The sequence below is a fragment of the Dryobates pubescens genome, chromosome 8, assembly GCF_014839835.1.
Source record: "Dryobates pubescens isolate bDryPub1 chromosome 8, bDryPub1.pri, whole genome shotgun sequence".
Lineage (NCBI taxonomy): Eukaryota > Metazoa > Chordata > Aves > Piciformes > Picidae > Dryobates > Dryobates pubescens.
Genome location: NC_071619.1, coordinates 9,957,041 through 9,984,330, shown reverse-complemented (window position 1 = coordinate 9,984,330; position 27,290 = coordinate 9,957,041). Strand labels below are relative to the sequence as shown.

Here is a 27,290-nt window from a genome sequence, read left to right as displayed (position 1 = left end):
TTCTGTGTGCTGATTTAAAGAGGTGTGCTTTGGTAATTTGCAATGAAAATTTATGTTGGTTGAGAAAAATAAAAAGATTCAATGAAACTAATATTAATAAGAATGCCTTTTATGTGGCATGCTGTTTCATTATTTTTTTTTTTTTGCCTAGGGATAATTTATTAAGAGATTGAGCTGTGTACAAAACCAATTTCTGTTGTGTTGGGATAACAGAGAACCAGGAAGCAAGAGTGGTGATAAAGCTTTTGAATCTGTTGCTATGGGTACAGGTAATGTGATGGAGGGTGAGTGTGGGGGTGACTGTTTTTTCTTGTGCCTTGGGTGCAGAAGAGGATGGGTAGAAGTGATGTGCCAAGCAGGCCTGATAACGTGAGTGAGGGCAGAGCCGTGAAGGGTACTGGGACGACCGAGTGCCAACCTATAGAGGAGTCTTTGGCATAACTGCATTAGATAGATTCAGGCAGATACAAGCCCAGGATACTTGTAGCTCAAAACCAGTAGAGTCTGGGCATGTTGTAGTGTTGTACCCACAAGAAGTATTCTAGCTCATTACTGATGTGGTTCAGCATTCCAGACTACAGCTGTCTTTGTGCCTGGCTAGCTTGGAGCAGAGGAAGGAGAGAGTGCCACCATCCCAACTCATCCACCTGGACACAGCCTGTGTGAAACCAATATGAAAAAGTTGTTTGCATTAAGCCACTGACGCATCTGGACTTTTGTTCAGGATAGTAGGAACTCAATTTAAGGTCCTGCCTTAGTTTTTGTTGTAGTAGCCCTATCAGAGGGCATGTCACTCCAGTGCATTTGTGCAGTGGTAAAGTGTCACTTTCCCTCCTCCCTACTTCTGCAGTTATATGGAGCTCCTTTGAAGGTGCTCTATGCTCTATGACAAGTATGACCAATTCCTGGCCACTTCTATGGTTTGAGTACTCAATACATCGTGGCAGGTATGGGTGTGACACCTCCCTCCTTGTTCTTTTTGCCTGCAGCCTGTGCTGCTGATTTCCTGGGTTAAATCTCCTTGGAGTGTTTATTCAGGAATGGATGTGTTTCCTCATCGTGTACTGAAGATCTCAGTCCATACATTACAGCTCATGTTGTTCTTGCAAGACAGCTTCTCCAAATTATCTCCCTTCTGTGTGCTTCTCTTGACGGTGTCTGGTTTTCTGCTGGAGTTCCTTCAGAACAGCTTTGTATGAGTCACCATTGCACCCAAAACTCCTGCTTTGAAGGAGATAGACCACATAACAGACAACTCTTACTCTGCATTCATCTCCTTAGGAGTTACCTGAAGTTCACTCTGATTTTCCAGTGCAGGCTTGTTTTGCCTGACGCTTGCCATTCATTGTCCACCTACTTTTGGAGGTCATGCTATTGCCTCTAGAGGAAAAACTATGCAGTATAAATCACCTCATCTCAAATATATTTTCAAGGACTTCCCCATAGCAGTAATCAACCCTGCCTCCCCTTCCCAGCTCTGCTTAAACTAGAGACGACAGTAACGGAAAATAATATTTTATTTATATGTTTGTGTATATTCTAGAATTTAGCAAGGTGAAATTTAATTTCCTTTTCAATAAAGGCTGCCATTTAATGTAATATTATAGAAAATGATTAGATCTTAAAACCCTATAAATTACGTTTGACAACTCTCTGGTGCTCCTTTGCGGCTCCTTATGGCAATTATAAATGGCAACACAGGGTGCTGGCAGATATGCTCGTTCTGACTGGAGTTTGTTTATTGGCTCTTGATGAAAAGTGATTAATCTACATCACTGCTGGGGTGGATCCTTCACCCCAGCCCCATAATGAGAATTGGAGCTTTCAGGCCTTTGACAAATGTCCTGCTATTTTCCCCTGCCAAAAGTTGTCCCCTCCTGCAGCAGCTTTCAACAGGGGAAAAAAAGAACAAAGCCTGGAGTCTCCCACTCTCTTTTTCCTGCTTGCCACATAACAAAACCATGGACCAGTCTTACCTGCATGACTGGTGGTGGCCTTTTATTTTTCACTCTGGGCCTCCTATTTCTTCCATCCTGCTTTGTGTAAAATCAGCCTTGCTTGGGAGGATGTGTGTCAACAGAGATACTGTGTGTCCTTTCTCTGTTTGAAGGACTGCAAGATGATATCAGATCAGAGTGAAAGGGAGTGGGTGACTAATGTGATGACACAGTAAAGTGTGACTACTGTTTGAGTCTTCAGCTTTCTCTCTAGTTCTTAATTTTCCTAGCTAGGTGGTTTTATTATTTGATCTTGCAACCACTGTTATGCTTCCAGACTAACAAATTGCCTGGCTCTGCGAACCATCTGGTGGAAATACCACCTTTTCCATCTTATCTGCCCCATTTCATGAACTGTCCATTGAAGTGCTGCAAAGCACGTATGAAAGGACAGTGGATGTTTTTCATGTGTTCTGTATCAGGTCTATGCAACTGTTAGCTGTCTTGCTCTTTATCTGACAAACCTCTACCAGTGACCTTTTAATATACATATAGAATACATATAGAATAAACCAGGTTGGAAGAGACCTTCAAGATCACCGCGTCCAACCCATCAACCAATCCAACACCACCCAAACAACTAACCCACAGCACCAAGCACCCCATCAAGTCTTCTCCTGAAAACCTCCAGTGATGGCGCCTCCACCACCTCCCCAGGCAGCCCATTCCAATGGGCAATCACTCTTTCTGTATAGAACTTTTTCCTAACATCTAGCCTGAACCTTCCCTGGCGCAGCCTGAGACTGTGTCCTCTTGTTCTGGTACTGGCTGCCTGGGAGAAGAGACCAACATCCGTCTGTCTACAACCTCCCTTCAGGTAGTTGTAGAGAGTAATAAGGTCACCCCTGAGTCTCCTCTTCTCCAGGCTAAGCAACCCCAGCTCCCTCAGCCTCTCCTCGTAGGGCTTATGTTCCAAACCCCTCACCAACTTTGTTGCCCTTCTCTGGACTCGTTCCAGCAAGTCAACATCCTTCCTAAACTGAGGGGCCCAGAACTGGACACAGGACTCGAGGTGCAGCCTAACCAGTGCAGTGTACAGGGGCAGAATGACCTCCCTGCTCCTGCTGGCCACACTGTTCCTGATGCAGGCCAGGATGCCATTGGCCCTCTTAGCTGCCTGGGCACACTGCAGGCTCATGTTCAGTCTACCGTCAACCAGCACCCCCAGGTCCCTTTCAGCCTGACCGCTCTCCAGCCACTCTGACCCCAGCCTGTAGCTCTGCATGGGGTTGCTGTGGCCAATGTGCAGAACCCGGCACTTGGATGTGTTAAATCTCATGCCGTTGGACTCTGCCCATCTGCCCAGCCTGTCGAGGTCCCTCTGCAGAGCCTCTCTACCCTCCAGCAGATCAACTCCTGCGCCCAGCTTGGTGTCGTCAGCAAATTTACTGATGATGGACTCATGTCCTTGTCCAGATCATCAATATAGATGTTAAAGAGCATGGGGCCCAGTACTGATCCCTGGGGCACACCACTGGTGACTGGCTGCCAGCTGGATGTGGCACCATTCAGCACCACTCTCTGGGCTCGGCCCTCCAGCCAGTTCCTAACTCATCGCAGTGTGCTCCCATCCAAGCCATGGGCTGACAGCTTGGCCAGGATGCATTATTATTATTATTATTATTATTATTATTATTATTATTATTATTATTATATGGTGCATTATTAACTTTGTAACCTCCTGGGACATCAGGTGGAAAATCTTCTTATTCCTGAAGTGTCCTTCCTTCTAAATGTAAGCTCTCTCTGGAATGTCTTGTTATATTGGCAAACTTACATCCTGCTTCCGTTCTGCAGAAGCCAGCGATTTTTACTAAATTATGTTACAGTTCTGTCCAGCACAGCACTGTGCTTTAGATGATCAGAGGTATAGTTGGGGGATAAAATGTCTTTGAAATCTAAGTAACCAGTGACAGGAAAAAAAATAAATCTGATAATAATGGGGAATTTTTTTCTTGTCTGGAGCAAAATGTAAGGCATATTTTGATCTGATTAGAAAGGAAGAAAGCTTCCTTCTAGGTGGAGACAACTGGGACCTGTTCTCAAGAGTAATTTCCAAAGTGTTGCTTGTCTCTGGGGACATTTCCCATGCTGTGTGCCAGTTCACCATGCAAGTGCACTTTTTCAGGACTTGTGGTGTGGCTTTGTGTGGGAACAGGTAGAGATTGTTTTGTGAGGCTGGTAAGCAGAATATGTGAGGGGTGTTGAAGGATCTCTGAGTTTAAACTGGATTCATACAGGTGGCTTTGCTGTGGAACAGTGTACAGTTGTATTTTGAAAGGACCTTATCATTTTGGAATGGAAAGGATCAGAAATCCTTTACATTATGTTCAGTTTCCCTTGGTGACTTCTTGGAGTTAATGTGCTGAAGGTTAGAAAAAGTGCTGAACTTCATTGCATGATCAAGTTCTAACATACCAAGAGTCTTACTATTCCTTGTAACTGATTTTTGCTGTCAAAATTAATATGTTTCCCACTTGTAGCCTTGAAGTGGAAGCACCGTGAAGCTGGCTAAGAAAAGTTAATGTGGACATGCAAGTGTGACAAAACTGCAATGCATGTCAGGTAGTTGATTGTTCTGCAGCCAGCTAAAAAAGGCAGTTCCTGGATCTGTTTTCCTGCTGAAAGGCAGCTTCTATATTTGTTTCAGCTCCCGTGTCAATAACCTGCTGTGTTTAGCACAGCTCTAATTTATTTCCCACTGTTTGCCTTTATTTTATGGTACTGGCATTTCCTTTAATGTGATGTCATTTTCTCCAGATGTTAATAAGACAGTGATAATGTTTCCACAACATTTTTCTTGCTAAGCTTTCTGTAGAGCATAGCATCTGATAATGCGGAATCAACCCACTTAAAAATATTTGTAATAATTCTCTAATTAAAATTAGAGGCTCAAAAGTATTTTCTTCTCTGTACAAATTGAGTTCACACACTTCCCTGCACTTGGGAAAAATTATGTGTTCATTGAATGAATTAATGTCTCCTACTGTATAAATTGGAATCGTGATATATGAGGTTGTGCATCAGTCTGCGCACACACGTGGACTGTTTTCAGATGCCAGTGCTGACCCAGGAAGGCACTCTTATGTTTTAGTGAGGTGATGCTTTCATTCCTAGCTCTGCAAGCTGCCATACAGTGAGCTGTAAATCTCGGGAGTGCTTTATTGTGTATGTTTGAGAGAGTGTTCCACATTTGGGAAGAGATGTGGTAGACTGGAATGGGAGCAGGAAAGTCTGTTGTGGCTCTCTGAAGTTGCTATACCCAACCAAGATTAGCTTTGATATCAACATAACATTTTTCATTCCTTCTGGGCTTTCTGAATTTATCTGGATTGAAATATAGTGAAGAAAAAAAAATATGATTGAGTGAATCTATCAATTAATCACCAAATACAATGGCAGTGAAATACTAAAAACCCCCACATATTTGTTTATGCTGTTAAGCTATGTTCTGAATACATCTAATACAAATCAATACTGTATGACCTCACTTTTAAATGATATTTAGTCTCACTTTTTCATTAACACTTTTCCTGCTGTGTTTCTATTTAGATCATGCTTCTTAGTGATCCAGAGATTGAGAGCAGCATCCTTATCAGCTCTGATGAAGGGGCTACCTACCAGAAGTACCGTCTGAACTTCTATATCCAGAGCTTGCTGTTCCACCCTAAGCAGGAGGAGTGGATCTTGGCCTACAGTCTGGATCAAAAGGTGAGCAATTGATTTTATATTTCAGTGATTCTTGAGCCAGGTGTTGAAGGGAATAGTGCCTAGAACCCTCCACTTACAAAGATGGTGAAGAAATCATATGTTTTGCTGCTGACAGCTTGCAGGTTTAAATGTGCTCAGAACCCACCCAGTGAATAGAATAGAATTCACCAGGTTGGAAAAGGCTTTTGAGATCATTGAATCCAACCTAACATCCAACACCATCTAATCAACTAAACCATTGCACCAAGTGCCTCATCCAGTTGCTTTTTAAACACCTCCAGTGATGGTGGCTCCACCACCTCCCTGGGCATCCCATTCCAATGGCCAATCAGTCTTTCTAAACCTCCCCTGGTGCAGCTTGAGACTGTGTCCTCTTGTTCTGGTGCTGGTTGCCTGGGAGAAGAGACCAGCCCCCACCTGGCTACAACCTCCCTTCAGGTAGTTGTAGAGCGCAATAAGGTCTCCTCTGAGCCTTCTCTTCCCCAGGGTAGGCAACCCCAGCTCCTTCAGCCTCTCCTCATAGGGCTTGTTCTCCAAACCCCTCACCAGCCTTGTTGCCCTTCTCTGGACATGACTCCAAAGCAAGCTCGCTAAGGGGAGTGGAGATACACACCGATCCTGATGGCTGTGGTGGTATGAGATATGAAAGGATTCTGAAATGTGATGTGGCTTATGGGGCTGTTCTAAATAACTTACTGATTTGTAGGCCTTGGTGATTACTGAGTGATCTTCGAGGATCAAGCACTCAGGCCAAGTTAGTCCTGGCTGTTGTGTGTGAGGGGGTGCTTTTCCTGCTTGCAAAGCGAACTGGGTTATCTGGAAATCAGTGAGTGGCACCAGAAGTCTAGCTCTTCTCTGCCACTTTTTAAGTCACTTTGCAGTGCTTTCTGTTAGTGAGACAACTCCCAAGTCTGTTACTGCTGTTAGCAGTTGTCTGTCTTGGAAGATGCTGAGCAACACAGGTTTAATGTTGCTTTTGAAGTGTTGTGTATATAGTGTGTGTTTCAGTTCTGGAACAGCAGTCCTCCCTACAGCCAAAGCTGAGACTCAACAGATGACCAAGTTACACACTTTAGAAAGCTTAAAACTTGCCAAGCTTTTATCTTTCCTCTCTTCTGTTTCTGTCACCCATACACTCTGGAAAGTAAAAGCATACCAAATAGACACTTTCAATGTTTTTGCATTAACCTGTCAAGGGTGTGTGAGTGTGTTCTGGATGAGATTTTAAATTCCTACCTTTTATTGTAGTTTTCTGAGCTACTCAGTCTCACAGTTTAAGGAGAAGACACCCAAAATAACATACCACTCATATTTGCCAAAGTTTCCTCTGCAAAGATAGCACAAGTCTTTACCCAAGTAGTTATTGAGAATGTAATCAAATAATCTACTGCTGTACTTCCCCATGCAACCTTTCCATCTACTTGTTAACAGAATGCTGTGGCAGGCACCAGGTGGTTTGCTGTTATGCTACTGAAGATGCTTCAGTGACATTTGCAAGCACAAAGCTATTGTAAATATGCTCCTTTCATAGCATCAAGTCCTTACTGTGTGAAGGAGTTAGTCAAATGTCAAATAGTTTTGTACACTCAGATGTTCAGTGTAACAGGGATTTTTAAGTAGGCTAGAAAGACCGATCTATTTGTTTGATGTCGTGGAATGGTTCAATGCCACTTTGGATGTAAAGATTTTAAATGGTGTTAGTGTTTGTACAATGACAGCCTTGGAAAAAAACCCAACCAGGTATCTAATCAGGTGCTCATGGATAAGAGAAGCCAAATATAATATGTTGAATATGTGTTTGCAAAGATGTCCAGTCACAGCAAGTGTCGAGCATCTGCTCCTGGGTGCTGCTGTTTCTGTGTACTTCTGCTTCCAGTGCTTTGTTTTGTTTTTATGACTTTTTTATGACATTAGCCAGTGGAAGGAGAAATCAAATACAAAGTATGTACACACACTTGACGCTGAGATTGTAATCATGCTTCCTGTGTCCAGTATTGCAGTAGTGGCTCAGGAGCATATTTCTTCTGCTTCTTCAAACTGCCCACTTCAGTTTTTCTCTTCTGCCCAAAACAGAGCCAAGGAAAATGAACTGTGAGTTAGAAACACCCTGAGGCTGCCTGCATTTTATCCCCAGAGCTGAACAAATTTGTCCACGGTGTAAGAGCAAAGACGAGGTGCTCTGCAGCTTGTTGGTCAAACAGAATTAGAGTAGTGAAGTTCAGGCTTTGCCTTTATGTCAGAAAAGAAAGTATATTTTAGTCTAAAAATCCTAAACCTTTAGGTTGCTTCACCAGATCTTGAGCACCTTCCTGGAATTGTCATGGCTGCTCTCTGTTTTTCTCTAAAAGACAGATCTGGATCTCACACCCTCACACACTGCTATTCTATGCCCTGTTTCCTAGCTGTGATCATGGGATCGTGCCATTGCCAATGATGATTTGATCTCTCTGCTGCTGACCAGAAGAGAGATATCAAGAGCTCCTAAAACAAGTGGCTAGTGAGGCAGCACTACTACTCTGCAGCTGTGAAAAGACTATCTAAAGAGGTACCATGCTGTGTCAGGGGCTAATTCTCCAACTGCTGGTATTCCTCTGCCCTTTGTTTTTGTGCCCTTTTTCCTGTGAGGCAGCATAAAGTCACCCAGCACAAAATAGGTGGTTCTGGATCAAACAGCGCTTGCTTTGCACTTCATGTACGCAGGTTTTTGAGATAGAACTGCTCTGAAGCACTCTTCATTTAAATGACTGAAATTTCAACCAAATAGAAAGTTTATCACTAGTCTGGAACCTGCAGCTAATCATCCACAGATACTGTGACAAGGTGGCTTGGTGTATGTTCTACAGTGGGAGACCATAATCTTCTACCTCCCTAAGCTTTAAAAATGTTTCACCTTTAAAGGCTTTGTAATGACTACTTTAGAGGCAGATTTAAAAATACAAATAATGCTGAAAACAAATCAAATAGTTACAATTTGACTCCCAGCAGTAGGAACTATTAAGGGAAAAATCTAATCCATCCTCTCACAACTGTGAATGTGTAAACAAGTCTGCAAATTTGGTTTAACTTCTTAAATCATAATAAAAAAGGCTTTCAGATTAATATTTATTTTATTAGTTTTATTTCAATTTAAAATAATAGTATGCTGTTGTCAGCAAGCTGTGGTCAACTAGGAAGTCATTGAGAATGATGGCTCAGAAACTCCACTTTGCCTATGATGTTCGACACAGTGAAGTGAAATATTAGCAGCCATGGCCCTATAAATAATTCATTTGGCCACTGCCTAGATCAAAAGTTTTAAAATTCATTTGTGCATAATGACAGAAGATAACATGAAAGTTTTGTTGTGAAATAAAAACAGTCAATGTTTTGGATCTTCCTGTTAGAAAGTTTTCTTCTCAGGTCTTCTGACCTACACTTCTGCGGCTATGATTCAAGCCTCGGTCATTGTTTTATCCTAAGCATCCCTTCTTTTTGGCTAACTTCTACACATTTGACAACAGTATTAGGCTACTTATCCACCTCATTGAAACAAAACATCAAGCAATCAACTAAAAAAAAAAAACAGCACATTTTGATTTGTGTCCTCTAACAGAATTACTGTCTCTTCCAAATTGGTGTTTTAGAAGGCATACTCACTATTCTCAGACAGTAGTGAATAAATGGAATAATAGAACTCTGTGACACCCTTGTGGAACCAGAGTCTTTACATGTCCCTGCAATTTGGCATTGGCCATGTGGTAACTGCTTTCAGAATATGGTGTCCCAGACAGTTTTTCACCCAGCTACTAGCAACTTTCTACCATCTTCTTAGGAGAATGCTGTGAGTGTATGTACCTGTGATATTAAAGGCTTGTCCTCTCTTTTCTGAGCCAGTGATCCTTTCTTGTGGTGTAGTATTCCAGGTGTGAATTTTTTCAGTCACTGCTATGCCACTATAATGTGCAATTTTGATCAGAAATTTATGCTTCCAGCTTCTCCTGCTGGATGTTTAGGCATTGCGGGATACTCTGCAGGTAGCCTTGCTTTTCTCCTCACTGTCCCTCCTCTAGCCTTGTTGTTGAATAACCTCACTCCTCTAGTTTATCCTTTACGTGGAGCTATTTTTATACATACCAGTGCTCTTTTGCTCCCAGTCTCATGTGATTCTGGTTTAAAGCCCAAGCCTCACAACAATCGTATGACCAAAAATGACCTTCTCCTTCTTTTAAGGGAAGGAGCACATTTCTTCTCAGCAGAGCTTCTCCTTGAAGTATGCCTTCATAGCTGAGAAAGCCAAAGGCTTTCTGACACTCTTTTCCACCACCTGAAATAATTCAGCACCAGTTTCATCCCCAAATATTTTACTGTCACTCCCACATGGATATTCTCCCTCTTTGTCATGCTTGGGGTTATTCCCAGGAGCAAGGGAGAAGACTCAGTGAGAGGGGTGGACCTCAGCAGGCTTTCTGAAAGATGCTTTGCTGTGTAGCTGCTAGTTACTTCTTTCATTTAGAAACAAATCACAGCCACCACCATTTGCTTTCTCTCTGGAGTAACTCAAAGAGTTATTGAGGATATTTCTTCAGTATGAGCCAAACCAGCATATCGTTCCTGCTCTTATTTTTTTGTAGCCAATTATGACCCTCCTCTGCCTTGCTAACTCTCATGTGTTATCAAATAAATGCAGTATGGCTGAGCCCAGAAATCTGTTTGTGTGGGCACATATGTGTAATAAGTTCGTAGACCCTGATGCTTTCTCACAACATATAAAGTATAGACAGGAGGAATTTTTGCAGGACTTGAAGCAAGCATGGGTGGGTGTAGTACTCCCCCCTGAGCAGCCATGTGGCAGTGGGCAATTACCAGGCCCTGGGAGGTTAATTGCATCTTCTGAGCCGAAAATCTTGGCCCTCTTCCCAGTAGCTTTATGTGTGTCTACTTTATTGATAAAATAGTGCAATCTGATGTGTGCACATGTTGGTTCTGTTAATGGACCCCTGTGGCCTTTGACAGATGGTGGACACTATGTAAATGTTATATCCAATTTTGCTGCAAGTCAGGCTGGGTCTCACTGGTAGTGTCTGTATTGGCACTTGGATGTACGAGCCCACACACAGGGAAAAGAGGGCTTCATCCTCCACTTTTCACAGGGTTTTGCAGGAAATGTATGGGAAGCCATTTTAAGTGACTCTTGTATCAGAGTGTGATGGGAAGGGAAATCTATGAAAAAGGTATGATATTCTCTCTTGGAAAGTACTAGAAGCTGCTTCTTGAAGCACTGTGAAAGCTCAGAAAGCTCAGTCTGCCAGCATGTATACGGTGTATAGTTTTATTGTGTCTGGGGATGAAGATCTTGAATTGATCTTGCATTTCTGATACTACCATTTCAAGTGCCTCATGATTTGTCTCAGTTATCCAAGGAACCACCTAATTCTTACTGAGGTCAACTTTCCACACTTCTGTGAAGAATGGATCAGTCTGAACATAGACGTGGAGCTGAATTTCTAGTGCCATGGAATATCTCTCAGAATGACACTGGAGCTTATTTCAGAGCAACATGCAAAACTGTCTTGCATTAATGTTTGTTTAAAAAGTAACTTCTAAAAACAAGAGAAAATTAGGCAACTAGAAAGATGCTTAAAATATTTCAAATCACCATTGTTAACAGAAAAAAATAATAAATGCAAAAAAGGTAGAATTCCACCTGTTCTTTACAGGCCAAGCTGTGATTTGAAACCCACTAGGAATAGGTGAGAGGCTGAATAATTCATTAACAGACCCATTTAAATTCTCCAGCTACACCGCTATGAATCTGAGAACATTGGATAAACAACAAGTCTGGCAGTCAGTGACTTCTCGCTCCACAGGGCTTAATCTTCATCAGGAAGCGAATAAAAGAGAGTGAGTGTCTTAATACCTCTTCAAATGAGGTGATAAATGAAATGTGCAAGATAACATTCTCTTGTATCACCAAGTTGCACCTGGCAGACAGTATCAGTTGTGGCTGGGGAGATTCCTTCAGTATTGGAGATGTGTGCAAGTTCTTGAATGTGGTACATGTCAGAGCCCTGACTATCTTGCCTAGACACTGCTGAATTTATCAAAAATAATTACAGATAACACTGGGACAGTGTGGGAAAGGTTGGGGTTTTTTATTAGCCTAGACACAGAGAGCCAGAGCCACAGCCACAAAGACATTGACTTTGTTGCCAGGTGAAATTCTCTCCTAGAGTTCCGGCCCAGGCTCCCAGTATGACACAGGGCAATTAGGTAGCTAAAGGCAGTGTGCTTTTTGTTTGTTTGTTTGGGGTTTTTTGGTGGTTTGGGGTTTTTTTTGTGTGTGTGCTGGGGTTTTTGGTTGGTTGGTTGGTTGGTTGGTTTTTTGTCCTTTTTTTGTTTGCTTGTTTGTTGGGTTTTTTTGGTGGGTTTTGGTTTGTTTTGTTTTTCCCCACAGTGTTCAGTTGGGTGGGGTACTGCCAAAGAAATCCAGTGGGATGTGCTGAGAGGGAGGGCAAAGCTAGATTAGTTTTCTTCTCAAAATGTTTACACCTTATTCCAGGTAGTTGTCCATCTTTGCCTGGTCTTCTTTGTGATGAGCCATTTTCATAGACTTACACAACAGCCCAGGTTGAAAATGATCTTGAAAGCTCATTTGGTCCAACATTTTGTGGGAAAGGCAGCCTAGATGAGATTTTCTAACACTGTCCAATCATGTCTTGTAAGCCTCCAGTAAGGTGAACTCCACTATGTCCCTGGATTTGGTTCCAGGGATTGATTGTTCTCCCTGTGTCCTCAGTGTCCTGAAGGACCCTTGGTCCCTATGTCTCAGAGGGTGCCAGTGCTGCAGGGTTTCAGGCTTAGCTCTCCCCCTCCCTCCCCCCCCTACTCTGCTCATCTTCACTAGCGCAGAGACGAGGGAATTGTACACTCCTTCATTCCCAGCAAGTGTCCCAGCCCCTGGTCTCAGATTTTCCTGTTCCTCTCATGGCAGTGTAGGCACTTGGGGACTTCAGGCTTATGTTCAGGTGAGAATAGTGCATTTTGAGTTGGAATTTGTAATGTTGGATAGTGTGATTTTAAGATAGCAGCTGCATGCTGCAGATGTGCTGAAATGAATCTGTGTGTGCTGCGGCATGTCCAAAGTGAGATGTAACCCCAGACATGTAGGTTTTCTTCCCTTAGGAACTGAGGTATGGGGCTGATGAGTAGAGGTGGATTGCTGGCTGCCTCACAGCTCATTTTGATATGAATCAGCAGGTACCCAGTGCTGTCACCTGGTGCTCAGCAGTACTCCTGCTGCTGGAATTTAGTTGTCAGAACTGTGAGCAACCTCTCCTTTTATCAGTAACAGCTCCAGACTGTACCTCTTGGGTAAACCTCAACTTTTCTTAGTAAGATGTGAACATTATATATTAACAAGGAAAATAGGCTCTTTCTGCTCCCTCATGGATCCTCATGGTAGAATCACCATTTCATTGTAAGATGTGAGAGAACGTACTGGGGCTAATATCTCACCATGGCTCATTGAAATCTGAAGAGCAAGATGACTATGGTTCCAGTTCTATGGATTCAGTACTCAGCTTTCAGATTTATCTTGCACCAGTCACTTGGCATTTGAGCATCCTGCAGAGTGAAGCTAGAGGCACACCTACTGCTTACTTTTCACCCAAAGGGGAAAGAAATCGAGGAAAGTGCCATAAAAATTACTCCTACAGGCCTATCATACTGAGGAGTGAAAAAATGAGTACATCACCCAGTCATAAAATAACATTCAGTGTTTCATGTTTAATTCAAGCCATATTGCAGTAACTGCTCGTAGCAATCTCTGCCACACTGACCAACACATTGTTACACATTCATATTGAGAAGCAATCTCTGCCCCAGAGAGCTTGCAGTCAGATGCAAAGCTGACAGACAAAACATTGTCCCAGGAGTATCCACAGTGTATTCAGGCACAGGTCATTAAAGCATTTCATTGCCTAACTACCACTGAGGACTATAACAAAATCAGAAACTGAGCCCTGATAGAGTCCTGTTCCCATGACTTAACCACAAATAAGCCTTTCATCTCTTTGCCTTTTGAATGCTCTTCTGAGAACATCAGGTTCTACAAACATATCATGTGTCCTTCGCTGGACAAGCCACCTGGCAGCAGCTCTCCCAGGCAGGCAGGGCTCCATCAAACAGATAAACTGAAATGTTAGTAAAAGTAAAAAACAAACCAAAAAACAACCACAACCACCACCACCAAACCCCAAAACAAAACCAAGAAATAAACCAACACCCAACTCCAAAACATCAAACCCCTGAGATTGGGAATATTTAAAGGCAATTACAGAAGTCTCTTCTTCAATATGATAATGAACTGAAGAATTGAAATCACTTAACTTCATTTACAAATCATGAATATGTATCAGTGCTTTTAAATGAAAGGAGGGCTAAAACAGATATAGTGTTTGTTCAATTCATTAAAAGGAAGACAATTTATCAGGAGGGCTTCCCCCCCCCCCCCCCTTAAACTAAAACTGTATGCAAATGTAGGGAAATCAAGACCTTGCACTAGTTCTGCTGCATGATGAATATTTTTATAATCCTAATTAGAACCAGTCATTTAGTTCAGCAATTTCCCCCAATCTAGCCAATTTGAAATTAAAATAGATGCCTTGATTACAAAACTCATTAGCAAAGAAGCACCCTTTTCTCTAACCAGTTCATTTAGAATGCACAAACTGAATGAAGTGAGGAGCACTTGTGTTGTCAATTGCCGTAAGTGAAGTGAGCCTTAATTGTTAGCATTGTGAAGTATTTGTATTGCTGCATGTTTCATTGCAGTATAATATATCATTCATTAAATGTAACAAAAGCAGGTTTTAAATGATTTAATTAAGTGGTGTTGGTGCACCAGGTAATTTCTATAAAGTCAAATGTCACAATTGTTTGCATTCGAAGCACTGATGGGCATTAATGTCACAAAGAAGACATATGGTTCTGCATTTATCATCCTGATTATGGGAAGCTTGACAGTTTTACCAGGGGATGAGAAATTAAATTACACACCCTGGCTCTACTTCAGAAGTGCCCAATGAATTTTGTCCTAGAAAAATGGGAACTTTGGGCTAGTGGTGATTTGTGGTGGCAAAAAGAAAGTAACTGCCCGTGGAAGTTGATTTAGCTAGAACAGACTTTCCTATTGTGTTTTATTTATGTTATAGATACTTCATGAACAGGTTTTACTTTGAGAAGGAAAATATAAAGATAAATGGAGTGAGACACATTCAATGTTTAAATGTGCTCTTCTGCTGAAGCAATCTAGTTTACTGTGTAACAGAGCAAAGATCCCATGGCTTACTCCTGGGCCATGCTAAATCTTGGCTGTGTATTGATTTTATCTGAAGCCTAAGTGAGGTGAGGAGGGGTTATAAATACAGCAGATGAGAATAAACATGAGGAATGAAGAAGGCTGAAGAATAAGAACACTGGAGGCCATGATTTATTTTGCCTGGCTGTAGAGATCTAAACTGTAGCAATGTGTACCTATATTAGGTACTGAGACTTGCACATAGTAGTTGGTGGTGATCTAGTGAATGGTGTTGATAGATTGCTGGTAGCAAATGCAGGTGGCTCTTTCAGGATGAGGTAAAGTGCACCTTAGACTCATTTATATTGACTAGGCTTCCACTGACTGTCAAGGAGGTGATTTCCTTTGCTAGATATAAGTATTTACTATATTACTGGAGATCAGGGGACTTGAAACCAACCCTCCTGTTTGGATGTGTGCAAAATAGATTACATGGGATACAATTCCAATATGATGAAAGCAAGAAAAAGCATTAAGTTTCTTGGTTCCTGCTATTGTGCCTACAATTTAAAATGACCCTCCCCGTGGAGGAGAGAGCAAACATGATGTGCAAGCAAAGATGAAATTCTCAGTGTTTTGGTTTTCTTTATCAGGATTGTGTAGATATGAGTTACCTACCAGTCTGCTTCAGTGAAAGTAGGTGAATCCAGAAGGGTTTCTTTGACCTTTCCTTCCCCTTCCACTCCCCCTTCCCCCTCTCTTTCTCCCCTTCCCCCTCTCTTTCCCCCCTTCCCCCTCTCTTTCCCCCCTTCCCCCTCTCTTTCCCCCCTTCCCCCTCTCTTTCCCCCCTTCCCCCTCTCTTTCCCCCCTTCCCCCTCTCTTTCCCCCCTTCCCCCTCTCTTTCCCCCCTTCCCCCTTTCTATTACTTTCTCTTTCCCACCCCCATTGCTTTGCAGAGCTCTGTCTCAGTTGGCCTAATGGTTTTCTCTAAAATCTGTTAAGCAGAATAATAGATGATACCACAATTGAAGAAATAGCACAATTCACCTGTTGACTTCACTCAGATGCTGATGCTGAGCATGGGAATTTTCAGTCTGGTTCCTTTCCCCTCACTGAAATGAGTCAATGTGGAGCTTGTGACTATGTGATTATTCCAGGCCAGAGAATAACAGGATTGATTTTACCCAAAATATCACATCTGAAGTGACTGAGAGAAGCCTGTGACAACTAACATAAACTTGTGTGAATTGCCATGAAATTTTCATTTTGAGTAGCACTACATGTAAAACATAGAACTTAATAGGATAAAAAGGCAAGCCTGACCGCAGAGCATCCAGATGGTTTAGCTTGGGCCTAATTTTATGGTAATGCATCATTTCTCTTGTAGATGAAGACACAGAAGTATGTTAGCCTTTGCACAGTAGCACATGAAGTGGTTATACAAACAGGCTTTCACTATTGGAAAGTACCTGCAAAGACATACATTTAACTTATGGACTTTGAGTGTGGGGAATTTAGACAGGCTTTTCTGTTCTCTTGTCTGTCTTTAATGCTTCAGGATGCTAAAGTTAGCTTGGGGAAAAAGTGCCTACCAGCACCTGAAATTCTGAGCAAGAGCATATAGAATTCAATATAGAAGGACACTATTTAACTCCCTCAGACCAAAAGTGCTTTCTGGAAGATGGCAATTAAGAAGCTGTTATGTGTTGTTAACCAAAGAGAGTCATTCTTTATCCAGAAGGATTTGGGAGTCAGCAGCTCCCATTACTGTCAGTTATTCAGGCAGCAGAGAACTGTTGGAAGTCTGCCCAACCAGGACTATTCTTTCTGTCTGTGTAATGGTGTCATTAAGTAGTATTTGCACATTGCCTTGACAACACAAGACCTCACTGTAAGTATTGTGCATTAGGATGGCAGTGGGCTGAAAGAGACAATACTTTCATCTTTAGTGTCCTCAAAGATGGATGATTGGGATTGGAGAGACCAGCGTCCTTGAGGCAGCCAGCTGGATGGATGAAAGTACAGTCTTTCCCTTTGATGCAAGCACCTGCCTTTTTGTTATGTCATCAATGAGACAGTCTGTCAGGGTATGTCCTGAGGGGTGCATTTCGGTGTGCCAGACCAGGAACTTGTGGTCAGGAGTGGGAATGGTAGGCTTGGGACTAGCTGGCTGTCCCTTGTGTTCAGATCTACCCACAAGGCAGAGGTGTTTCAGCTTCCTGTTAGAAGCTGCTGAAATTTTGGCATATTTGCATAACCTGAGAAAAATGCTAGTACCTGGGAAGAGGGCTGTGTGACCCACCCCAGGATGGGAACCATTAGGAAGCCTGCAGTCCTGCTCCTGACACAGAGCCTTGGCTAGTTGGCAGTGCCAAGGACTAAAGTCTGTGCCACTGTTTTACTTCTAGCCCGAGACCCCACAGGGCATCTGTGATGTGATTTCACTGGGGGTCTATTGCTACAATGGCAATGTCCACTTAGTGCTTTTCTGATGGGCATGTCATATCTATTTAACAAGACTGTTATAATGTATTATCTCTACCAGTATATTAGCAAAATCTTGTCATGCAGCTGAAAGATGTGTTATCTGAGAGCTAAAGAGAGAGAAACTCCAGAGCAGGAGCCAAGGTTTCTTCTCCACCACTCCTCAGTGAATCCTAACTACATTTTGTAAACCTCAGGGGGCCCTGCTGATTTTTGCTGATTTCTTTGTGCCATGACCAGGAAGAGTCATCTGGTTTGCCTAGTAGCGTTTGGTGTTACCATGTTTTTGTTCTGGTCATGTTACCTACCACTGTTATGCAAGGGGTACTTGAATGGCTCAGAAATCACAGCTTCATGATTGCCAATACGGAGGCAGAGTCAAGGAGGCAGTGAATGTGGCTGAAGGGAAACTGAAGCACAGGAAGGTAAACTGTGCAACATTCACCAGACAAGCAGTGATAGAACTGCAATGTTACAAAGACTTGATAAATCATGTTCTGTCCGTTCCACTGGCCCTTTTGGCCCTATAGAAATGTCATGAGAGTTCCTTTTCTTGCAGCCTAGTCTCTCCCCCAGGCTTCAGGCTGTGGCGGGGGAGCCCATGTGGGAACGTCACAATCAGCAAGCACTGTAGTTATAGATGTGCCACAGGGCAGAGAGGGCTCTCCTTTTATAGTGCTGTGCCACAACAAAAAGCTCGCACATTTGTTTGCAAATAATGTAGTGGTTACTGTGTGAAACAAACTTCTGTAATATGAGAAGCTGCTATGTGACCCTAGTTGTGCCTCCAATTGCCCTTTGTAAATAGGTTTCTCTGTCTGTCCTCTTTTTGAGTAACTACAGACTGTCTCTGCCCCCAGTGCTTTATTTCAGCAAGGAAATGGACCATGTTCTAATCTAATAGCACACCTGAGCTGGTTTACAAAAGATGTGTGCAGTCACATACATAGCAGCTGAAATTCGGTGCGAGTCCTTTGATTTCAGCAGAGAAATGCAAGTTTACATCACTGGAAGATCTGGCCTGAAAACATGTATGTTATACTGTCCTCACAGAAAAAAATAATATATATGTAGTTTATTCCTCCCACTGCACAGGGTTGTTGATTTTCCCCCACTAAAATCTGCCTGCTGAGGGCTGTAGAGCCCCTGGGCTTATCTGCCTATTGCAAGATATTGCTTGTGTTAAGGCAGCTTTTTGTTTTCACAGTTCTGCCTTGACATATGAACAGTCAGCTTTCCCCTCCTTTCCTCCTTTTTCTTTCTTTCTTGCATAAACTGCATGAAAGCAATATTATTCAGGGGAATAAACATTCCAGAGGAACAGCTCTAAGTCCTCTGTCCTCCCAGTAGGGATGGAAAATTCAAATGGCCAAATGCTCAACAGGAAGCCAAAGTGCGTTTCAGCTTTCCATGCTCATTGCTTCAGTGTCGAAAAAGGAGGCCAGGCCTGAGTTTCTGGTCTAGTCTAAGTCAAAACTGAACCAATCAGCAATCTCAAGCTTTTAGAAGTCATGAACTGGTCCCTTGAAATTCCTGAGTTTGGCAGAGAAAAAAATTGTGAAGGTGTTTAACTAATTTCAGTGGTTCTCTCTTCTATTTCTCTTGGTGTTTCTGTGATTGAGGGAAGTATGGGAATCATGCTTTTCAAATGCTTTCTTGCAGTTAATAAAACTAGAAGCTTTATCAAGGGGAAAAAAAAAAAAGAAAAAGGCAAAAGGGCCAATATGTTCATAATGCCCTGTTCTACTGCAGGCCATTTATGCTTCTAGGGGATATCTTTATCACAGTGTCACAGTATCACCAAGGCGGCTGGAAGAGACCTCAAAGATCATCAAGTCCAACCTGTCACCCAAGACCTCATGACTAGACCATAGCACCAAGTGCCACGTCCAATCCCCTCTTGAACACCTCCAGGGACGGTGACTCCACCACCTCCCTGGGCAGCACATTCCAATGGCTAACAATTCTCTCTGTGAAGAACTTTCTCCTCACTTTGAGCCTAAACCTCCCCTGGTGCATCTTGAGACTGTGTCCTCTTGTTCTGGTGCTGATTGCCTGGGAGAAGAGACCAATCCCCTCCTGGCTACAACCTCCCTTCAGGTAGTTGTAGAGAGCAATGAGGTCTCCCCTAAGCCTCCTCTTCTCCAGGCTAAACAATCCCAGCTCCCTCAGCCTCTCCTCATAGGGCTTGTGCTCAAGGCCTCTCACCAGCCTTGTTGCCCTTCTCTGGACATGTTCAAGTGTCTTGATGTCCCTCTTAATTTTTCATCATTGCAAAATGCTCCATGTCTTCAGTCCTATTTTGGTGCATAGTTCAACATGATCTTCCATGTAGGTTGTCTGGGAGAAGATGGGTGGCCTATTTGTACGGGCTGTGCATGAGCTTCTGTGTGTGTGTTTGGTGGGGTTTTTTGCTTGTCTGTTTAGTTGTGAGGGTTTTTTTGGTCATTTGTTTTGTGCTTTGATTTGGTTTGCTTGTTAAATTGTTGGATTCTGGTTAGTTGGTTGTTTGGTTGGTTTTATGTTTGGTTTTTCTTTTCCAGTAGAAGCCCCACAGCAGTTTTGTGGCAGTTACAAGAAGTTTTCCCAGTTTAATAAAATTCTTTAGTTTCTGTTCAATTGATTTTTATAGAATGATGGGTTGCTCTAAAATGAAAGTTAGAGCATGATGCAGTAAAACTTTGGCACATCCAAAGTGCTGTGGGCATGATAAAAAGGAGGAGCTGAGGCACTGGAATGAGGGATGATATTTTTGAGAGAAGGACATTTGCTAAAGGAAGCAAACCACAAAATTGAAAGCTTTATAGAAAAAATCCTTGGGATTCTGCAGTGCAAAAGGAGGAAAATGTGGTCCTTCCCACAGCCTTCTACCTTGTGCAGCTCATTTTGCTGGAGGCTCAGTGATCATAAACTGTCTGAATGTAGATTTGGTAGCATTTTATACTTTGCAGTGTTTAAGTGATTACAGCACGTACAAACATGTTAGCAGAATATACTGTACCCAAGGGCACTTTTCTGCCATAGAGTAAGAGAACAATAATGTAATCAAAAGTTTTCCTGCCAAAGCAGGACTCTGGTTTTATCCTCTGGCTAAGTGGCACTTGCTTCAGGACAATTGATTTCCTCAGATCTCCGTGCAAGTCCACAATAGTTAGGCACACATACCCAACAATACAAATGTGACAAAACTGAAAGGTCTGCTGCAAAATTGAGTCCCATGTTCCCTAGCCAGATGAGGTTTGGGGTTTTTTTTTCTTCCTCTAGTGACAGCATGAGGGCTGCTTTATTTTTCTTCTGCAGCCTTCCCTTATGTTATGAATTTTGCTGTACCATCACTGTGAGCACAGGTTAACTTCAGGAATTGAAGTTACCTTTATATCAAGTTTGGTGACTACTTTTTGACTATGGTTGTTTCCTTAGATCAAAGTTGCTTATTATTGTTGGATTTTTGGGGGGGGGTTTTATTTCTTTCACCTTGCTCTATAACTTGGATTGAAGGTACCTTGACATCTAATTAAATGGGATAAACAGATTAAAAATACACACTGCATTATTAACCTAGAGAGCTGCTGAGAGGTTAGAAAAGGGCTTACTTTTTTTTTTTTCTTTTCTTCTTTTTTCTTTTTTTTCTTCCATGATCTGCAATTGCAGATTCATTTATTCTGAAGGTACAGTTCTCCACTGTTTGATTGCAGGAACTGGGTGATGGATGAATCAGAGCTGACAGTGTAAATGGTGTATGCCCAGCAGCCCTAGGGGGATCCCTGCAACATGCGAGTTTATCATTTGGTGATTTTTCTGGCATTGATGCCTCAGTGCAGTGACAGTTTATGCTACAACTGTCAAGCTAAATTGTTCCTGATGGTGGCTGGCATTTACAATGATGCTGTTCATTTGGGGTCCTCCTGTAAACATCCGTACGCTGCCCTTCGTGCTGGGGCATGGGTGGTATTGTCAGTCTCTCCTGCACCTTGGGATTAAGATGAGCTGAATCCCTGTGAAGCACAGGGAAGACCCATCTATTACTTTCAGTGAGACCATTTGCTGTTCAAAATTAAGGAAAGGATCTGGGTCTTTCCAGATGTGAAACTCCTTCCTCTGTGCAGTCTCTGGCTTGGCTCTATGTGTGTGTGTAGAGATAGGTGCCTGTGTAAGGAGGCTCTGCTTTTCCTTTCTATAGTTGCCTGTTATCAATGCATGGATTGTCAAGGAATCTGGCCAATAAGTCTGGCTAACTAGAACTGGACTGAGTTACCCCACAGGATTTTAGGAGCGTAGTAATAAGAGCAGTCAGTACTGGAGACCATCTTGAAGTTAGCAGAGCCCTTGGTGGAGACCAAAGCTAACCGTGGAGGTGGAGAGTATGGTTGAAGGGAATTCTGAGTTTCTTTATGATATTATATATTCAAGCTTGCAGAGGTAGGTTTGTTTTTGCACTTGAAGCATCCAGTGAATTAAGACATATGGGCCATTTAATCTTAAACTTTTGTTCTGTTGATTTATTATAGGACAGGATATGGTAACTGCATGGTAATGAGTAATAGGAAATTGTGGAACATGATACAAGAGCTGCATATTCAAGACTATCATAAATGGAAGTTTTTATGTTCTCTTTATAATATTTTTATTCATAGAATTTGTTTCACTGCCACAGTTGTCCTGTAGGCAGTGTCTGTGTTTTCTTTGGGGGCACACATGACTCCCGTTAATTATGGTGGACCTTTCTTGTTACTGGTTTGGTCCAGTATCTGGTGTTGGTCCCAGGTAATTAGGGCATAGGCAATATGTGGGGACCAGAATTGTCCAGGCAAGGACTCCACCCAGTGCAGTGACTATTTATCAACTAGAGCCTCCCAGAAGCCTTTTAGGATTTCATTGAAGGCATATCATGACCAAAAAAGTTGTTTCGTCAGCCTGTGGAACCAATGAAATATTGGTTGTGCCATCTTTCCTGATCTCCTAACAGGCAGAGCTGAGAATATGGCCCTTTGGCCCCTTTGCAGACTACATTGCCATGAGATGTAGTCTGTGATAACATGGAAGTTATGAAAATCATGATTTTCAAGGTGTGTCTTGAACTATCTTAGGATTTGTATTAAGGAAAGGTCTCTAAAGTTTATAAACATATGTCTCTGCCTGCTCACCCGTGCCAGCCTTTAAAGCTTCCCATTTGCTTGGTGTCATGCCATTTACATACATCTGGACAGTTCTGTGCTTCCTTTTTACATCCCTGAAAAAAAAAAATTACATTCAGTTCCTAGAAATCTCTCTCTTTGGGTCACCTGTGATGCTACTACCTTGTCCTCTGAGTTGCATGGCAGCTGTGTCTGTGATGTGTTTCTTGGGGTATGCATCTTTGCCTCAGACTGAGTGAAACCTGTGCTAGGGAGAGCTAAGTGCTTGACTTGTGAACCTGCTGAGCTGATGTGCTAATGCCACTGAGCAGAGCAGACCCTTCCAGCTTCATGGTCTTCTTGTGGTGTGTGCGTGCCGAGGGGCTGCAATGGTTTCTGGCAGCAGAGAAAGGTGAGATCAGAGTGAGATGAATTTGAGCAGCCTCTGTTTTCAGTGCCCAGCCACAAGCTGTCAGTTCCTCAACCACCAGAAATTGCCTTTTCCGTAGCTCAACCTTTGCTTTTGGGTGCTTATATGAAATATACCTGGCACAATGGACCAGTGCAATGCTGTTGTTTTCTCAGAGCTTCAGGTCAGCTCTTGAAATCTGGTAAGATCCAAGATGAGCTCCTTTCTTAGGAAACTTGCAATTTAGTGGCCACTAAACATTTTGCAACAATCCCTTCTTTGCCTCATAAATCCCTGGGGCACAGTGTCCTCATAGGGTGAATGGGGAAGAAGAATATGAACTGTTTGTCCTGATTTTACATAGAATACATAGAATAAATCAGGTTGGAAGAGACCTTCAAGATCATCGTGTCCAACCCATCAACCAATCCAACACCACCCAAACATCTAACCTACGGCACCAAGCACCCCATCAAGTCTTCTCTTGAAAACCACCAATGATGGCGACTCCACCACCTCCCCAGGCAGCCCATTCCAATGGGCAATCACTCTTTCTGTATAGAACTTTTTCCTAACATCTAGCCTGAACCTCCCCTGTGTCCTCTTGTCCTGGTACTGGCCACCTGGGAGAAGAGACCAACATCTGTCTGTCTGCAGCCTCCCTTCAGGTAGTTGTAGAGAGTAATAAGGTCACCCCTGAGTCTCCTCTTCTTCAGGCTAAGCAACCCCAGCTCCCTCAGCCTCTCCTCGTAGGGCTTATGTTCCAAACCCCTCACCAACTTTGTTGCTCTTCTCTGGACATGTTCCAGCAAGTCAACCTCCTTCCTAAACTGAGGGGCCCAGAACTGGACACAGTACTCGAGGTGCGGCCTAACCAGTGCAATGTACAGGGGCAGAATGACCTCCCTGCTCTTGCTGGCCACACTGTTCCTGATGCAGGCCAGGATGCCATTGGCCCTCTTAGCTGCCTAGGCACACTGCAGGCTCATGTTCAGCCTACCATCAACCAGCACCCCTAGGTCCCTCTCTGCCTGGGTGTTCTCCAGCCACTCTGACCCCAGCCTGTAGCTCTGCATGGGGTTGTTGTGGCCAATGTGCAGAACCTGGCACTTGGATGTGTTCAATCTCATGCCGTTTTGTGAAGAAAAAGAATTGCACAACACCTCTGAGAAGCGGGGTGCAGGTCTTAAGGACCTGTGACATTTGCTGGTCTTTAGCTGGTGAGATGAGAACTCTATGAGAAGGGTGGACACCAGATTCTGCCTGCTCTGCTTTACAACATTTTCACCTGTGTGAGATAGATCGGTTTCAGGTGGATGTCTGCTCAGTGTCTGCAGGGTGATGGGTCACATAACTTGAGAACTGTCTTGAGTAACCTCCATTGCCTGTGAAAATGTTAATAAATGGAGAAGTAAGGCTGAACTGGATGTTAGGGGGGGCGTGAGTGTTAAATAACAGAGGATATAACCTGGAGCAAAAGATATTGCTTTAGTTTTGCCAAAATGACATGTTCTGCTTGAGCCCAAACTAATATTTATTTCTGTCAAGCCATGTGATCTTTTTTTTCACATGAGCAACAGTTACACCTCAGAATAAAATGCTGCTCTAAATGCAATTCTAAACCTTTTTCATGAATGTCCATGTATACACTTGCAGAATTGTGGGGGGGGTTGCACATAAAGAAATAACAACAAAATCCTATATGAATTTGGGAGGTGGTTTGGTGGTGTGAAATCTTTTTCAGTAGTCTAAAACAACCTCTCTCCAATTAAATTCTGTTCTGCATAATATAGTGGTTACCCTACAGATAGCACCACAGGGCTTCTAAAGGAAGGAGGAGAAGAAGAGCTAAGCGTGTGATTGCAGCTTGATGTCCCGCTCTGGCTAATGCTTGAGCCTCTCCTGCTTTGCCTGTTGCAGTCTTAATGCTCAATAAACGTGAAAGATTGGTCTGTAATGGCAATGAATGTACTCAGATGCTTGCACTGTAATTAAAGGCATATATCACACCATAAAGCACATTTGAATGAAAAATACTCCCATTAGACATGTGGTTCCCATTTATTTCCCCTTATTGTTAAACTTTTGTTGTATAAGCATTGATGGAGCATGAGGAGAGCCTTCTAAACAGGTGTGGAGCCTCAAGGAGCAAACAAGTTTTCCCTCTTGGGCTGGGAGGGTGTAGAGTTCCTTGGTGCAGGCCAACCTGCATGGCCACATGGGCTGCATCCATATGGTGAGTGGAGCCAGTTAGCATGGACCTTAGACCAAAAACTGCCTAGAGATTTTTACATTGAGAAGAATTGGAAGGAACATCGAGGATCATCTAGTTCCAACCTCCCTGCCATGGGCAGGGACACCTCACACTAGATCAGGCTGCTCAAAGCCACATCCAACCTGACCTTAAAAACCTGCAGGGATGAGGCTTCTACCACCTCCCTGGACAACCTGTTCCAATGTCTCACCACCCTCATGGTGAATCATTTCTTCCTAACCTCCAGTCTGGATCTACCCATTTCTATTTTTGTTCCATTCCCCCTAGTCCTATAAAGGGACCAGCCCAGCTTGGAGGAATAAATATCAGTATCCAAGTGAGATGATTCAGTCTTTTTTCACTGTCGAAGTGCTGATCCTAAGGGGAAAGGAAGTGAAGCATCAGCTAGGGGAACAGCAAGAGAAGCCTGCAACACTCCTCTGCCTGTGGTTGAGCCTATTGGATGCCAGTGGAAGAAATCTCCTGGTGCACCTAAAGACTTTGTGAACAGGAGGGAGCTCTGCCACCTAAATCCTATTCTGTTCTTTCATAGTCCTAGTATTGTCCCTCCCTTCCTGGATCTGCCCCTTTTCACTCTCGGTTCAGCATCTGTGATGTGGGAAACTTACATGCCCTTCCATGGCAGGTTGCTTGCCTTGTCTGTTATGTCTCAGCTTGTTCTCAGGCTCTCCATTTTTTGTTTTGCTTTGTGTTGTTTAATTTTGTTTGTTTGTGGTGTGTTTGTGTTTTGTTTGTTTGTTTTCTCTCTTTCTCCCTTGTATGCCTTTAGCTTTCAGCAAGGCTTGTTAACAAAACACTCGTGAGAAGGGGGTCAGTGGCAACATACTGCTCAACTTCAGCCCTTCCCCAGACTCTAGAGCTGATTTTGAAGTAGTTGAAATGTCACGAAGAAAGGAATAAATAAGCAATCAGAAGAGTTAGCTTTCCCTCAAAATGGCATTTCTATTTATGACACCTTGTGCAAGTTGCTAAGGCTAGACTATTTTAAAAATTATTAAAATGTGTTTTGACTGACTGAAGTGAATAGATTATTTTTTTTTCCCCACAGATTTTCACTTTGAGACAAAAAAAAAAATATCTGAAAGTAATAATTTTCATTTCATTTCTGGAGCCACTCCAGCATTTCTGGAGGTAGGGAGAAAGTAGGAAGAAGAGAGGCTGCTTTTCACCTAGGACTGAAACACTTCTAAACTTCTTCAGTGATGCTCATCTATGCCGCTGCTCTTGTTGAAGCTGTGTCTGGACTTTTTGTTTGGCTGCAAACCAGTCATGCAGTAGAAAAGCAAAACTTATCCTGAGGTCTCGGTGGAAATGGCAAATTGTTGTCTCTGTGTGCTTAGTATCAATTAGATTTAGGAGAAATTGATATGGAAAGGTTTTGAGTAAACTTTTTTCCACCAGTTTAATCCACTTGCCTCTTTCTCTTGAATATAATGTGGAAGGTTGTAGACAGGCAGGGGCTGGTCTCTTCTCCCAGGCAACCAGCCCCAGAACAAGAGGACACAGTCTCAAGCTGTGCCAGGGGAGGTTCAGACTGGATGTTAGGAAGAAATTCTACATAGAGAGAGTGATTGCCCATTGGAATGTGCTGCCTGGGGAGGTGGTGGAGTCACCATCATTGGAGGTGTTTAGGAGGAGACTTGATAGGGTGCTTGGTTGCATGGTTTAGTTGATTAGATGGTGGTGGAGGATAGGTTGGACAAGATGATCTTGAAGGTCTCTTCCAACCTGGTCTGGTCCGGTCCAGTCCGGTCCTGTCCTGTCCTGTCCTGTCCTGTTCAGTTCTATTCTATTGTATTCTGTTCTATTCTGTTCTATTCTATTCTGTTCTATTCTATTCTACTCTACTCTACTCTACTCTACTCTACTTTACTCTACTCTACTCTCTACCAGAGAGGCAAGTCCTACTTTGAGCATCAGTTTTAAGCAAACTACAATGCTCTGAGTGAACCCATCAGGTGAAAGAATGGGGTTTTTAAGTGTAAAACCAGGAAACACAACATCAGTGCATTGTCTTACCCTG

General features: G+C 42.9%; 1 protein-coding gene across 1 annotated transcript in view; it reads left to right on the top strand.

The window, feature by feature from the left end:
* Nucleotides 1–27,290, top strand: part of SORCS3 (sortilin related VPS10 domain containing receptor 3) — a 317,614-nt gene that overhangs the window by 164,058 nt on the left and 126,266 nt on the right. Inside the window, exon 4 of the mRNA XM_009908219.2 lies at nucleotides 5,550–5,708. Coding sequence (XP_009906521.2) covers nucleotides 5,550–5,708 — 159 coding nt within the window. The remainder of the gene's footprint in view (nucleotides 1–5,549; nucleotides 5,709–27,290) is intronic.